Raw genomic sequence first — 15,583 nt, 5'->3', positions numbered from 1 at the left:
ATGTGGTGCCTGCCGTGGTGATGCGGGAATATTATTTACACAACCATACTTTTATTTCTATTTTCTATTATTTTAGAGTAAACTCTAATTTACGTCTTTCATTGTCACTTTTATTGGTTTCATTTGTTTTTTTATCTATACCCTCGAGGTTTGTACGTCTTACAAATTCTCATTTCCTTTCCTTGTTCCATAAATCGTTGACAATGGTTTTGTTTACAATTTCATTTCAACTATCAACCCATATTGTTTTACATTATTTCATGCAATTTCATTAACTAAAGTGTTTCATTTCACTTGTTTATAACTTCAATAAGTTGAAATTATTGCAAGTGGGCCAATGTGGGATGTGTTGTAACATTCAACTAGCATAAGGAATGGACAAACTTGTCAACACTTGCATTGAGTTCATTAGGGAGTGAGTACCTAATGAAAAGGATTGTTGTGATACATGCTAAGTGTCAAGGGCCCTTAAAACCAGCTACTACAGGAAAATTTTGAAAAGATCACGACGGATGCCTCGCAATACACTATTATATGGAATGGGACTACAAAGTATCAAGTCGGTGGTTTTAACTATAACCAAAGATATGTCATTCTTGACTAAAGGACATGCTCATGGAGAAGATAGAGTAAATTACAAAAATCGTCCTTTATGTTAACACTATATTGCAAACTACGTCCCTTGTCTTTAAAAAGTACAAAAACCATACTCGATATTTGCAAATTGTTGCACATTATGTCCTTTAACACTAACTTAGTTAATTTTCGTTGTTAAATTTAAACAAGTGAACCCCACCTAAGGGTATTATTGTCTTTCCTATCCTATCAAAATAAAACAAAAATAAATACAAAAATAAATAAAAATTACACACATAAAATCCATAAACACCCCACCCTTTGCAGTTCTCTTTCTTCCCTCTCACTCTTCCCCCTTTATAACAACCCTCCAAAATTATTCCGACACCCTTAATATATTTAGAATGTCCCTATACGTCTTAAAATACACATCGTATACGATATTTGGCCCTAAATACCTTTATATAATTAAAAATAAAATAAAAAAAATTCTGTGGGGAGCTCGCGGGCCGCGAAGGCTTTGCCTTCAAGCTACGCGGGGCGCGACAGCTTGAAGTTAGAGCGCACCCGGTGTCGCCACGTGGCAGGACACCCGGATAGGCTACACGTGTGACTAATCAAAGCTAGAGCCTAGACCCCCTATGTCGCGGGCCGCGTAAGACCACTCCTGAGTTTACGCGGGGCGCGAGAGACTGGCGGATCAAAACTATAAATAGGAGAAATTAGCTTTCATTTTCGATCGCTCATTCCCGACTTTCTCTCTCAAATTTCTCTATACTAGGCACTATACCCGGGCATAATACCCCCCTAAATAACGAAGTTCTGCCTCGTTGTAAGTATCATAACCCCCGATTACATATTAGATACGTTGCCCGATTGATCTAGTGCTTCGTAACAGCTGTCGAGGTTCTGCCCGACGTAGTCGTTGGAGTTCTGTCTCGGGGAGGGTATAGCTAATGTAAATATTGGGTTATTATACTAACACGTGTGCATTGTTTAATTAATAGATGATAACCAGGAAAAATCACAGGAAAAACCCTAAAGTTGTAATGTGAGTAATCTCCTTTTTGTAAACCTTTTACAAAACCTTTATTTATTTTAAATTATAATTAGCAGTGATTGAGTCTTTGTAATTCTTCAATTACTATCGGTATGTTGGGGTTTTGTATACAAAATGTGGAACACGTTACCAATGGACAAAGAGTTAGCCAATGTGTAATATGACCCACCAGTCAGGATTGACAGTACTGAATGAGTAATTGTGTAGATATAAACATTGTAATCGCTCTCAATACTGTAAATTGATAAAACTCTTCTTGATTAAACTAGGATTCACTCACCAGTATTTTCCACTGACAAAATGTTTTTAAACGCGTTTTAGTTAACAAAATGTGAAAGCCAAATAGAAGCCAGCTGGACAGCACTGAAGGCTTGGAAAAGTGGCTATAAAAGTTACCTAAATAAAGAAGATGTTTTATTCCAATAAAATAGGGTTTATCCCTATAAATCAGTTTGTAATGAAAACTTGGGTTTTATCCCAACATATTATTAGTATAAAATGTGGTGTTTTACTCTGATAAAATATTTCCTAACTACGGTCCTGATGAAATTTCCGCTGCCAAAATTGATAAACACCGATACCACTAAATCTGGTCTCGCGACCACCCGTTCTCGGGTGATCAGTGGACGGGGGTTGCTACAGAAGGTGGTATCAGAGCTAAGCCACTAATTCAGCCACAGAAGTGTTCTGCTGACACCAAAATTTATTTATTTTGTTAGGAAATAATCTTCGGGATTACGTGTATATCTGTATATTAATGTTGTGTGTTATTTGACAATTTGTTAGTTTATAGTATGTGTAGGATCGTTTTACCGACCAAAACGAGTCGTTTAGAGGCGTTCTACTCAATATCAAAAGGCGGAAACATACATATCGAGTTCGATTCAGCTAGATATTTACTTTAAATGTCTTTCTGATTGATTTGACAAAGTTTTACAGCGAAACGACACTTCGGCAGCACTTCGGCTCCGGAAACACACATTCACGAATGACTCAAACGAAAATACCTAGCACCTATTTATAGCCACACTAATTTCGCATGAAGCAGGTTCAAACGAAATTACCTTTAAGCGAAATTAGGGTTTCAAGCGGAATTATAATTCCACACGAAATTACAAAGTAATTTCGTGCGAAATTACTAGAATACCACTTCATGCGAAATTACCTAATTTGACATATTTCTTGAACTTTGAGCCCTGAACTATCTATATACAAATAAGACTCGATGCAAGACGAAGTCGACAGACGTATGCACCAACAGACTCCCCCTCGGATGTTGACGAGTCTTCAGTGTCGAGTCTTCAACGTCTTCAGTCTTTATCACTCTGACTGCTCTTTCAGAAGTATCTGACAGTGTAAAACTCCTTCAATCTTATCTCTTCTCTTTTCTTCAGCACCAACAGGTCCTCTCCTCGGATGTCTTCAGACTCCCCCTTTCGATATACTGGGATCGCAGTCTAGCTTTTTGAAATCACAGAGTCCACAGGTATCGGAACCTGGCTCTCTATTACTCAAAATCAGGATCTGAAATCTGGCTATCCTGCACATTCTCTACCTCACAATAAATTTCACAAATTTAATATTTGACAAATTTATATACCACATGCAGGAATCAATCAAACAACCAAGAAATGATTTTACAAATTTAATATCTGATGAACCATTTATATACAAACATTCAAAAACCTTTTCTCATTATACACAAACTCCCCCTCACGAAATGTTCATCATGTTTAGCACTTGGAATTTTGAAAATCAGCTTTTCTACCTCAGTTGTTCAAAATCTTTTTGAATTTTTCAAAATTTTATGCTAAAACACACTAAAATCTTTTTGAATTTTTGATTTTGAAAGAAAAACAGTAAAAAAATATTTACAGACAATATTTTTGTGAGATTGTGTAAGAGGATCATATCAGTTTATGAGACAAATCACTAACACCATTAAGCTTTAAACATTTTCAGTTCTAAAAAACTCACTTAGATTGTCAGTATACTGATCCACTTAAATTTTCACACAAAGTTCAACTGTTTCAAGATACGAGATTAGTGTTTTAAGGACTTAAACTCATTCGCGTGTACCACCTCAGAATATACTCCCGTATCCAGACTTCTATATTCAGTCTTACAGGTGAATGTACACTAATGATATCTGTAAACTGGTAAATGCGAAACCGTGAGAGCTCAGGTCAGAACTTCCGTTCGTGCAAAGAGATGACGGCTCGACTTTAGGAGTGTCCCGTTTGGGGATCTTTTATTCAACAGCACATGATTAGCATTTTTCAATGTTTCATCATTTTTTGTACTGAGGGTTGGCTTTAAGATTAAAGCATTTGCAAAGTATTATACGAGGACTAGGCTATTGCTCCCGCAAAATCAGAAGTCCTGGTATAATACCCCAGATATCACCACGCACAAAGACCTAGTATGTCAGAAATAGAAAATCTTTCAAACAAGATTTCGGGGGTTACCTATATATCCGAGAGATGTTCCCCACGATATAACTAAGTTTTGATTTTAGGTTTATATCCCGAATACAATCTACTGAATGTATAAAACCTACTGACACATCCACAGTGAGATCGTTTATCACATTTTTGACTTTACACTTCTTTAGCGTGTTGTGATAGTCCACTGATGTACTATCATTTCCTCTTTTCTCAACAAAACTCTTTTTCATTTTATCATGTTTTTGGATTTTTCAAATTTTCTAATGTTTTTGGTTTTTCTGAAATTTTCTTACTCCCCCTAAAATTTAAAAACATTTAAAGAAAATTGAAAACAAATTGTACAAGAAACTGACAACTATTGTGAATTACTTCAATTCTCCATCCACTTGGCATAAACAATCAGAACCCCCCCTTACAACAAACTATTTTCCCATTATGATTTCAAAACACTTAAGTTTATTTTAATCAAAATGGTTTTTCCGGAAAATAAGTTTTGTTGATTTTACCACTTGTAAAGTTGGGGATAAGATCATCACTTTGTTTCTTTCCTCTTTACAATGAATGAAACCCCATTTTTTTCACCACTTGAAAAATTAAACAGTTTTAAATTTTATCAACAAATACCACTTGTAGAAAATCAAGTACAATTTAATGTCCCTGATTTACCACTTGAGAATCGAAATGTCACAGTTACCATCCTGTGAATTTCTCAAGAAAGAAGCCGATTCCTACTCCCCAATTACCAACTTGGGAGTTTTGGCAAGTCAGGGTTTTACTTATGAAAAACTTCCATCCAAGCCTGACTGAACTTGGATGTGACCTCCTCATTTTCACTCGGGGTGTAAGTTGCCTTCTTTGTTTCATAAAAATCTTTTACCCCTGTCACCTTTCCATCGACCATTTTTCCAAAAATCTTTTTAACATTCCCATTAAAAACTTTCTCGACATCAAATTCTTTTTTCTCAGAATAGAATTGATTCGAGATCTCAACTTTACCAACATTTTGTCTGAAATTTTCAGTCCTCAATGGTGGAAAGTTCACATCATCCATTGGAGGAACTGAGTTTTCTTCTTTTGAAACAAATTGTGGCTCCTCTGATTTTGTGGAATCAGATTCATTGCCAGATTTCTCATATGATTTCTTAACAACCCATGTTTGGTTGTCAAGATTACCTCTTCTTTTGTCAAATCTTTTCTTCGAACATTCACTAACTTCATATGTTGAATTTTTAAAACCTTTGAATTTCTCAGTTGGTGGTTCATTTTTCTCAACAACTTTTTCTTTAAGCTTAGAAACAACTTCCTGTTTGATATTGGTTGCCATTTGACAGTTCCAGGCAATGTGACCAACTTCTTGACATCGATAACAGGTTCTTGTCTCCTTTCTTTGACTGGCTCCATTCTTCATTCCTTCTTGCCTCTTCGCAAGGAATTCCTTATTCGATTGCTTCCAGAATGAGCTCTTTTCTTCTTCCTCTGAACTTGTCCCTGAAACAAATTTTGTTTTTGTTTTAGACATTTTCTCATTTTTATAATTTTCTGGTGAAATAAAACCAAGACCTTTCTTTTTGAAATTTCCGTTATGGTTTGGTTTCTTTTGAAAGCCAGAACCAGAACCGTAATTCCTTTTCTTGTTTAAAATTTTGTTTATTTTTTTGTTGTTCTCTGAAGTGTATTTTTTAGGTTTCTCATTAAGATTTACATCTTTTATTTCAGAAATATTAATTTATGTTAGTTTGAAAACCTTTTTGATCTTATCAATTTGAACACTTCTTATTGGAAATTCTTCATCAAAATATAATTTGTCTGAATCATTCAAAGTGTAAGAAACTTTGAATAGTTCATCATTCAAATTAGACTTTGATAACAGGAATTCTTTATTGTAAACCCGTTTAACCGACGATTTTTGACTATCGACTGATGATGATCCCGGACTTTCAGACTCAGACTTTGACTCCGACTCCTCATCTGTATCCAACACCTGATCGACCACATTTTTTATTAACTTAGACTCATGATCAGTGTCAGACGATGTGTACGTGACGTCAATATTTTCTGGTAACTCATCAGTTGTTTCGGATTTTAACTTTATATTGACAGCCTTTTTGACTTGCTCCTCATTTGGTTTTCTGGGAGAATACCCTTCCCAGATCGGAGGCGGACACTTATTGTAACTGACACTCTTTTTCTTACCAGTATCCTTCTTCTTTTATTTCGGTTTCTCATCTTGAAATGCTTCAAGACCTGCAACAGTTGGATAAATTCGATCAATCAAATAATCAGAACTAAAATAGCTTTATAACAATCTTCTGATCCTTTCATTTTCGATCTTTTCTGCTTCCAACTCTTGCTTCCATTTTGCACTTTCTTCAATATAAAAATTTATTGCTTTCTGTTTTGACATCATGACAACATTCACCATTGTCAATGCATCTTCTCTTTCAGAATTTGTCTTTTGAAGACCAGTTACTGTTCTGTTTAATACATCATACGATTCCTTCACATAATTGAGATCAAACAGTAATTTTTCCTTCATCTTGTCAAACTCATTCAACTTTTCATCTTTCTCTTCATACTGCTTGCAAGCTTCCAAGCATTTAAGACAAGGTTTGATAACCTCAACAATCTTTTCTACTTCAATGATCTTCTCAACTTCAATCACTTTTTCAACTTCAATCGTCTTCTCAGCAACTTTAACTTTTTCATTCTTTTCTTCTTGAACAACATTTTCATCCTTCATCTTTTTCTGTTCTTTTGCTGCTCGTCTCTGCTTCAGCTTCTCCAAGCGATCTGCAAAATAAAATTGAAAACTTTTAGGAGATAACTGAGTTTTTACAGTATTAATATGCATTTCTTCCTCATCATCACTACTGTCATCAGTTAATGACTATGACTGGTCAAAAACTGTTGTTTTTTCTGAATTATCTTCAGAAGAAACAGACTCTTCCTCTTGGCTCGACTCATTACTGACAAACACTTTCAACCATTCTGTCATCAAATCAGGCTTTTGAACTATTTGTGCAATCAAAGCTACAACTTTTGAATCAGGTGGAATGTATTTGTCCCAGCTGAAACCTGCAGCCACTTTCTCATCATCTTGATCAATGATACCATAATAAGCTTTCTTATTTGCATCTTCGATCATTTTGGCATGTGCAGTTTGTGGTTCTTTTTGTTGATGTGGTTGATGAGCAACTTGTTGATATATGGCTTTCCGATAGTAATCATTGCTACCAAACGGATTCTTTGCTCCGCTAGCTTCTTGATTTTTGCGTTCTCTCTTAAAATGTCCTTTCTCCCTGCATCGAAAACAAGTAACTTTAGATTTATCAAAACCTAAAGTAGAGACATTTGCATCCAAGAAATCATTTCTTCCTGTAATCATCTTAAACTTTTCTGCTCTTCTCAAGACACTAGCTAAACACCATTTGATGTCCATAAGCTCCATCTCTTCAGCATCTATCTGATCGTAATCCTCTTTCGTCAGCATAGGATTTCAGATTCTACCAGCAACTAATCCTTCATAAGATTCTAACTGTAATATGCGAAACTTTCAGAACCCTAATGAAATAAATGTCATAAATAGTATGACATTACTATGTTGGATATTCAATGCCTAGAATGTTGGTTAACTTTTAACCATAAATTAATTAAGGTATAATAATAATAATAATAATAATAATAATAATAATAATAATAATAATAATAATAATAATAAGATAATGCTATGCAAATCACAATTCAAATTGTGTTTCTACCCCATATCTGTGTCTTGAAACCGAAGAAAAAAAAATATTAAATGAGTTAAATATGGTGTAAATTATACAGCAAACATTTAAAAAAAAACACATTTCCATATCTCTGACAATTGTGATGTTGCTTTCCTTTCTAACATATCTATTACACAAATCATGGGATTTTGAATCCCTTCAATCGATCAGCTCATCAATCAAATGTATTAAGCGATCTCGACAAATCATTCCAAAACTTTGTTTTCCCCTCTCTTTCTACTTTCCGTCCACCAGCTATAGTACCGGTGAAATCTCTTACGCCAACCAAGCGCAAGTTTGAACCTATCACACCGGTCCATTTCGCCTACGATCCGTTCAGTTGGAGCCGCAACAGAACTGTCGACCACCGGTTTGAACCTACCAAGCTTGCATGTTCCGCCTGTGGTTCCTGTGTTGAACGCTACGAAGACCGCTGAGCACTGCACCACTCACCGTCGCATCGCTTTTCACCGTTGAACCAGAGTTGTCTCATCGACGAGTCCACACCTCGTACCGCCATTACTCCGTGACATTCTGTCGCGCACCGTCTCTGTAGCCCCACCCGGTTTTTGTGCGAACCAGGTACGAGGTAGTTACCATTCTTTGTCTTTTGAACACCATTACACATGTTAATCTGTTTCGACGCCTTGACAGCCACCACAGTTCGTCGCCGGCTATAATTATCACCATCACTACCTTTTACTATCGCCGTTTTCTCTCGACCCGTTTGTCCGATCTATTGTCGAGGTAATAATCCCACCTGTTAGTAACTTATGTCCGGTATTCCTATTTGTATAATCTGTTTGATTTTTGGGGTTTTTATATTCCGTTTCATTTCCGGCGATCGAGGGTTTGGGGTTTGTTTGGGTTACTTACCGGCGAGTTACGAACTAAGAGATGGTTCCGAAATCTAATTCAATATGTATGTGTGATAATATAGATATGTGAGTATGTGATGTGTGTGTGTATGTGTGTTCTGTTGTATATGTGCGTATGTAGTATGTTTGTGCATGATCAAGGTTATCCACATTGTGTGTGTTCATTGTGTCATGTGTGTGCTGTGTATGATATGATATTTTTTATTAAGTTTGATTTTATTGTCCAAGAGTGGTGGACACGTTCTAACAAATATTTATTTAGATGGTTTATCTTAATGTTTGAATAGGTATTTATTCTTCTTTTGGGTGATAACAATTTAAGCAATATTGGTCCAACTAGTGATTTTGTGAAATTAATTTCCATTAACAAATTGACTAAAGTTGGGTTCTAAATCAATTAAGTTGTTGTAAAAGTGTTTGAACTGTTAATATTTAATAAGTTTCTAATGGGAGGTGATAAAAGTCAATTGGCGACATTCTTCAATCTTAAAACCACTTTAGGTAATTGAATGAGTGCCATGTATCAGTAATGATGCATGATTGATTATATATTGTTGTAAATGTTAGTGCTCTGTGTAATGTGAGTTTAGTTGGCATCTATATGGTGTGTATGGATATTATATGTCTTTGTAGTATGGTATGTATGTGAATACTTTTAGTAAATTCGATGTATTACATATATATTATCAGTTAACATGGTTTCAATTTTTTTAGTCATTCTATATTTCATATACATACCATATTATGTCTTTTCAACTATATAGCTCCACTGTTACCATTAATATAATTGAAGCAAAAGTGTACATAATCTTGGATAAATGGACAACTATGATTCTTCATAATATGAATGTAGAGCATCTAAGAATGGTTTGGATAAATTGAGCTAATTAATGAGTAAATATATAACGAGCCGCGGAAATTTGAATAAGTAATATAATTATTAAACCGAAGTTGTTCTTTCATAATCCATGGGTCGCCGGGAACAAAATTTAACAAAGGTTCTTTCGCTTTAATTAAAAAGAAATAAAACTAATCTCGAAGATACGGGATTTAGGTTTGCATACTTTTGAGGACGACTCTATTTGTGGATTTTTGCTTTGATTACTGCTTAAGGTACGGATTTTGTTTCTTTTACATCATAATATAATTTTATTTTTCGTTACACGTTGGTACGGATTCCTTGGTCTTCTCATCAGAGTATTTTTTTATCATATCCGTTACTTTGCAGTACGGATTTTGTTTGTTTCCGTTAGTTGCTTCATTTCGCATTTATTATTTGAGAAGTTCATAGTAGCATGCAATAGACTTTAACAGTTGTAATCATTGTTGCATGTTCTCGTTAGCTTTAATTGTTGTACTCTGTCACCCGAGCATGTTTGGTTTGGTTTGGTTTGGTTTGGTTCGGTTTGGTTTGGTTTGGTTTGGTTTGGTTTGGTTTGGTTTGTGGAGATGGAACAATGGGTGTACACCGTACTCACCGTCTCATAGGTGCATGGACTAGCTAGCCGTGTACCTGTTTGGTTGTTTAGGCTCGTGGGTGATTCCGTCTCACGTGACTTGGTTTGTTATTATTTATAGTCACGTAATCTGATATCTGTTTCTGATCTGATATGTTTATAATATTGCATGGTATGCTTTGTATGTCTGATTATGTTCTGCCTCAGATTATGTTCAGTTTTTGTTCAAGCGTCCGTTTTGGTTTTATGTTCAAAAGAATTTCTTATTTCTTTCTTTATATCCTTTCTTTACTTGTACTATTTGATTTTTCCGTTACTGGGCAACCTTTGGCTCAGCCGTAGTTTTCTTTGTTGTGTTTTCTTATGTGTTGACAGGTAATCCGGGAAATGTTGGGAACTAGTGATGATGAGAGTAAAATGCGGTTCAAGAATAAAGACTTTTATTTATTTCAACATTTTGAATTAATTAGTACTTAGGATTCTTGGTTTGTTTTAAGACTTTGTTTATCTTTCGAATTTAACTTTTCTTCGTTAAATGGATTGTGTTTGGTTTTTGATATCTATGATAGTGACACGTCAGCCCTATCCGGGTTGGGGTGTTACAGTTATGGTATCAGAGCCCAGGCTCCTTCCTGTAGAAAACTTTAACATTAATAAACATGTGAGTTAATGGGTAGACGTCGGGTTAGGATCTCTCTCTTCCATCTTCCCCGTCACTTTGAAATTTTCTTGTCTCTCACATCTTCTTTTTCAGATGCCTCCTAGAAGAAGTGTGAACAACCGTCGTAACGAGAATAACGACATCCCTATTGAGACCCTCATTGCTAATGCTGTCAATACGGCTATCGCGGGTTTGGTTCCTAACTTGTTGCAACAGCTTCAGCAAAATAACAAGAATGGGCCACCAGGAGGTAATAACAACAACGGACCACAAGGGGGTAATAACAACAACGGCCCTCAAGGCGGAAATGTTAACCCTCCTGTTGCCATTCATGATTGGCTTGATCGCTTCCAAAAGTTAAAGCCAAAATCGTTTAGTACCGCTGCTGCTCCCGTCGAGGCGGAAAACTGGATTGCTCTTATCGAGAAAAATTTTGAAGTGTTGGGTGTGAATGACGAATTCAAAGTCAGGCTTGCTAGTTACAAATTGGAGGACGATGCTCATAGGTGGTGGAAGACTTTGAAGAATGCTCGTGGCGGAGATAATTATGCAGCCGCACTTCCTTGGAATGAGTTTCGTACATTGTTCTATCAGCAGTATTTCACTGATGCTGACCGCAGTGAATATCTAAGAGAGTATTCCTCTATCATGCAGGGGGACGATGAGCCTATCATGGAGTTTAAAACTCGTTTCTGTCGTTTGGTCAATTTTCTGGGTCCGACTGCAGGTACACTAGAGCAGCAAACCAACACTTTCAAGTGGGCTATATGTGACCGTGATAGGAAGTTTATTCTGAATCTTCGTTTCGCTGATATTAATGAGATTGTTGATGCGGTCAAAAACTTGGATAATAATAAGAAGCATCGCCAGAGGATGTTGGATAATAATCGTAAGCGACCAAGGGAAGATAACCAGACTAATTCTTCTTTTCAAGGTGGCAATGATCAATCTCGAGACCGTAGGCACCGTTCTGACAGGAATTACGACAATCAGATACAACAAGACAAACAAAACCTGCCACAATATCGTGACCCTCCTTGTGCCACTTGTGGGAAACCTCATAGCGGGGTTTGTTGCCGAGCGGAACGTCTCTGTTTCAATTGTGGAGATGCAGGTCACCTGGTTAAAGAGTGCCCTAAGTTTAACCCTAGAGCTAATACTAGGGGAAATGCCAGACTTGCTGCTAATGATGCCGCTAATACCCCAGGTATGATTTTCGGTTGATTGCATATTAGTTAACGTGAGATGCATGCTCTAATTGACACTCTTGCATCAATATGTGATATCACTTCTACTTGCTAAGTACTTGATAACTAGGCCCACTACTTTAGGGTACCCATTAATTACATCTACCTCCTTAAGAGGCGACGTTATCTCTGATGTTTATAAAGATTATCCAGTTTGAACATAGTCCATTATCCGTTCCATAACATCCATTCGGACTTTTTATCTGTTCTCACTATCTGAACAGTTTGCTTGCTCTGGTGTTTGATATGTTGATTTTTGTCTGATCTCGTAAGAGTTCTCACTTGTTTAAGTCCATGTCTACCTGTCATTTTGTCACTCAGAATTTCTCTTGTGAGTGGTGTTTCGCTATACAACTATGATACTTGAATTTCGTACCATATGCATATGTTTAAATTTCCCTCTGTATCTGTACTTAGCAATTTCGAGGACGAAATTTTTTTTAAGGTGGTAGAATTGTAATATGCGAAACTTTCAGAACCCTAATGAAATAAATGTCATAAATAGTATGACATTACTATGTTGGATATTCAATGCCTAGAATGTTGGTTAACTTTTAACCACAAATTAATTAAGGTATAATAATAATAAGATAATACTATGCAAATCACAATTCAAATTGTGTTTCTACCCCATATCTGTGTCTTGAAATCGAAGAAAAAAAATATTAAATGAGTTAAATATGGTGTAAATTATACAGCAAACATTTAAAAAAAAACACATTTCCATATCTCTGACAATTGTGACGTTGCTTTCCTTTCTAACATATCTATTACACAAATCATGGGATTTTGAATCCCTTTAATCGATCAGCTCATCAATCAAATATATTAAGCGATCTCGACAAATCATTCCAAAACTTTGTTTTCCCCTCTCTTTCTACTTTCCGTCCACCAGCTATAGTACCGGTGAAATCTCTTACGCCAACCAAGCGCAAGTTTGAACCTATCACACCGGTCCATTTCGCCTACGATCCGTTCAGTTGGAGCCGCAACAGAACTGTCGACCACCGGTTTGAACCTACCAAGCTTGCATGTTCCGCCTGTGGTTCCTGTGTTGAACGCTACGAAGACCGCTGAGCACTGCACCACTCACCGTCGCATCGCTTTTCACCGTTGAACCAGAGTTGTCTCATCGACGAGTCCACACCTCGTACCGCCATTACTCCGTGACATTCTGTCGCGCACCGTCTCTGTAGCCCCACCCGGTTTTTGTGCGAACCAGGTACGAGGTAGTTACCATTCTTTGTCTTTTGAACACCATTACACATGTTAATCTGTTTCGACGCCTTGACAGCCACCACAGTTCGTCGCCGGCTATAATTATCACCATCACTACCTTTTACTATCGCCGTTTTCTCTCGACCCGTTTGTCCGATCTATTGTCGAGGTAATAATCCCACCTGTTAGTAACTTATGTCCGGTATTCCTATTTGTATAATCTGTTTGATTTTTGGGGTTTTTATATTCCGTTTCATTTCCGGCGATCGAGGGTTTGGGGTTTGTTTGGGTTACTTACCGGCGAGTTACGAACTAAGAGATGGTTCCGAAATCTAATTCAATATGTATGTGTGATAATATAGATATGTGAGTATGTGATGTGTGTGTGTATGTGTGTTCTGTTGTATATGTGCGTATGTAGTATGTTTGTGCATGATCAAGGTTATCCACATTGTGTGTGTTCATTGTGTCATGTGTGTGCTGTGTATGATATGATATTTTTTATTAAGTTTGATTTTATTGTCCAAGAGTGGTGGACACGTTCTAACAAATATTTATTTAGATGGTTTATCTTAATGTTTGAATAGGTATTTATTCTTCTTTTGGGTGATAACAATTTAAGCAATATTGGTCCAACTAGTGATTTTGTGAAATTAATTTCCATTAACAAATTGACTAAAGTTGGGTTCTAAATCAATTAAGTTGTTGTAAAAGTGTTTGAACTGTTAATATTTAATAAGTTTCTAATGGGAGGTGATAAAAGTCAATTGGCGACATTCTTCAATCTTAAAACCACTTTAGGTAATTGAATGAGTGCCATGTATCAGTAATGATGCATGATTGATTATATATTGTTGTAAATGTTAGTGCTCTGTGTAATGTGAGTTTAGTTGGCATCTATATGGTGTGTATGGATATTATATGTCTTTGTAGTATGGTATGTATGTGAATACTTTTAGTAAATTCGATGTATTACATATATATTATCAGTTAACATGGTTTCAATTTTTTTAGTCATTCTATATTTCATATACATACCATATTATGTCTTTTCAACTATATAGCTCCACTGTTACCATTAATATAATTGAAGCAAAAGTGTACATAATCTTGGATAAATGGACAACTATGATTCTTCATAATATGAATGTAGAGCATCTAAGAATGGTTTGGATAAATTGAGCTAATTAATGAGTAAATATATAACGAGCCGCGGAAATTTGAATAAGTAATATAATTATTAAACCGAAGTTGTTCTTTCATAATCCATGGGTCGCCGGGAACAAAATTTAACAAAGGTTCTTTCGCTTTAATTAAAAAGAAATAAAACTAATCTCGAAGATACGGGATTTAGGTTTGCATACTTTTGAGGACGACTCTATTTGTGGATTTTTGCTTTGATTACTGCTTAAGGTACGGATTTTGTTTCTTTTACATCATAATATAATTTTATTTTTCGTTACACGTTGGTACGGATTCCTTGGTCTTCTCATCAGAGTATTTTTTTATCATATCCGTTACTTTGCAGTACGGATTTTGTTTGTTTCCGTTAGTTGCTTCATTTCGCATTTATTATTTGAGAAGTTCATAGTAGCATGCAATAGACTTTAACAGTTGTAATCATTGTTGCATGTTCTCGTTAGCTTTAATTGTTGTACTCTGTCACCCGAGCATGTTTGGTTTGGTTTGGTTTGGTTTGGTTTGGTTCGGTTCGGTTTGGTTTGGTTTGGTTTGGTTTGGTTTGGTTTGGTTTGGTTTGGTTTGGTTTGGTTTGGTTTGTGGAGATGGAACAATGGGTGTACACCGTACTCACCGTCTCATAGGTGCATGGACTAGCTAGCCGTGTACCTGTTTGGTTGTTTAGGCTCGTGGGTGATTCCGTCTCACGTGACTTGGTTTGTTATTATTTATAGTCACGTAATCTGATATCTGTTTCTGATCTGATATGTTTATAATATTGCATGGTATGCTTTGTATGTCTGATTATGTTCTGCCTCAGATTATGTTCAGTTTTTGTTCAAGCGTCCGTTTTGGTTTTATGTTCAAAAGAATTTCTTATTTCTTTCTTTATATCCTTTCTTTACTTGTACTATTTGATTTTTCCGTTACTGGGCAACCTTTGGCTCAGCCGTAGTTTTCTTTGTTGTGTTTTCTTATGTGTTGACAGGTAATCCGGGAAATGTTGGGAACTAGTGATGATGAGAGTAAAATGCGGTTCAAGAATAAAGACTTTTATTTATTTCAACATTTTGAATTAATTAGTACTTAG

At 36.0% G+C, this 15,583-nt stretch overlaps 1 protein-coding gene across 1 annotated transcript; it reads left to right on the top strand.

Annotated features, from left to right (window-relative positions):
• The first annotated feature begins 10,942 nt into the window (after positions 1-10,942).
• Positions 10,943-12,073, top strand: LOC110876726. The gene has a single exon (XM_022124888.1). It carries the CDS (start codon positions 10,943-10,945, stop codon positions 12,071-12,073), a length of 1,131 nt encoding a protein of 376 aa, XP_021980580.1.
• The last annotated feature ends 3,510 nt before the right edge of the window (positions 12,074-15,583 follow it).

Source organism: Helianthus annuus, chromosome 9, assembly GCF_002127325.2.
Source record: "Helianthus annuus cultivar XRQ/B chromosome 9, HanXRQr2.0-SUNRISE, whole genome shotgun sequence".
NCBI classification, from domain to species: domain Eukaryota; kingdom Viridiplantae; phylum Streptophyta; class Magnoliopsida; order Asterales; family Asteraceae; genus Helianthus; species Helianthus annuus.
The sequence above is the reverse complement of the archived record's forward strand: the minus strand, read 5'-3'. Positions and strand labels throughout refer to the sequence as shown.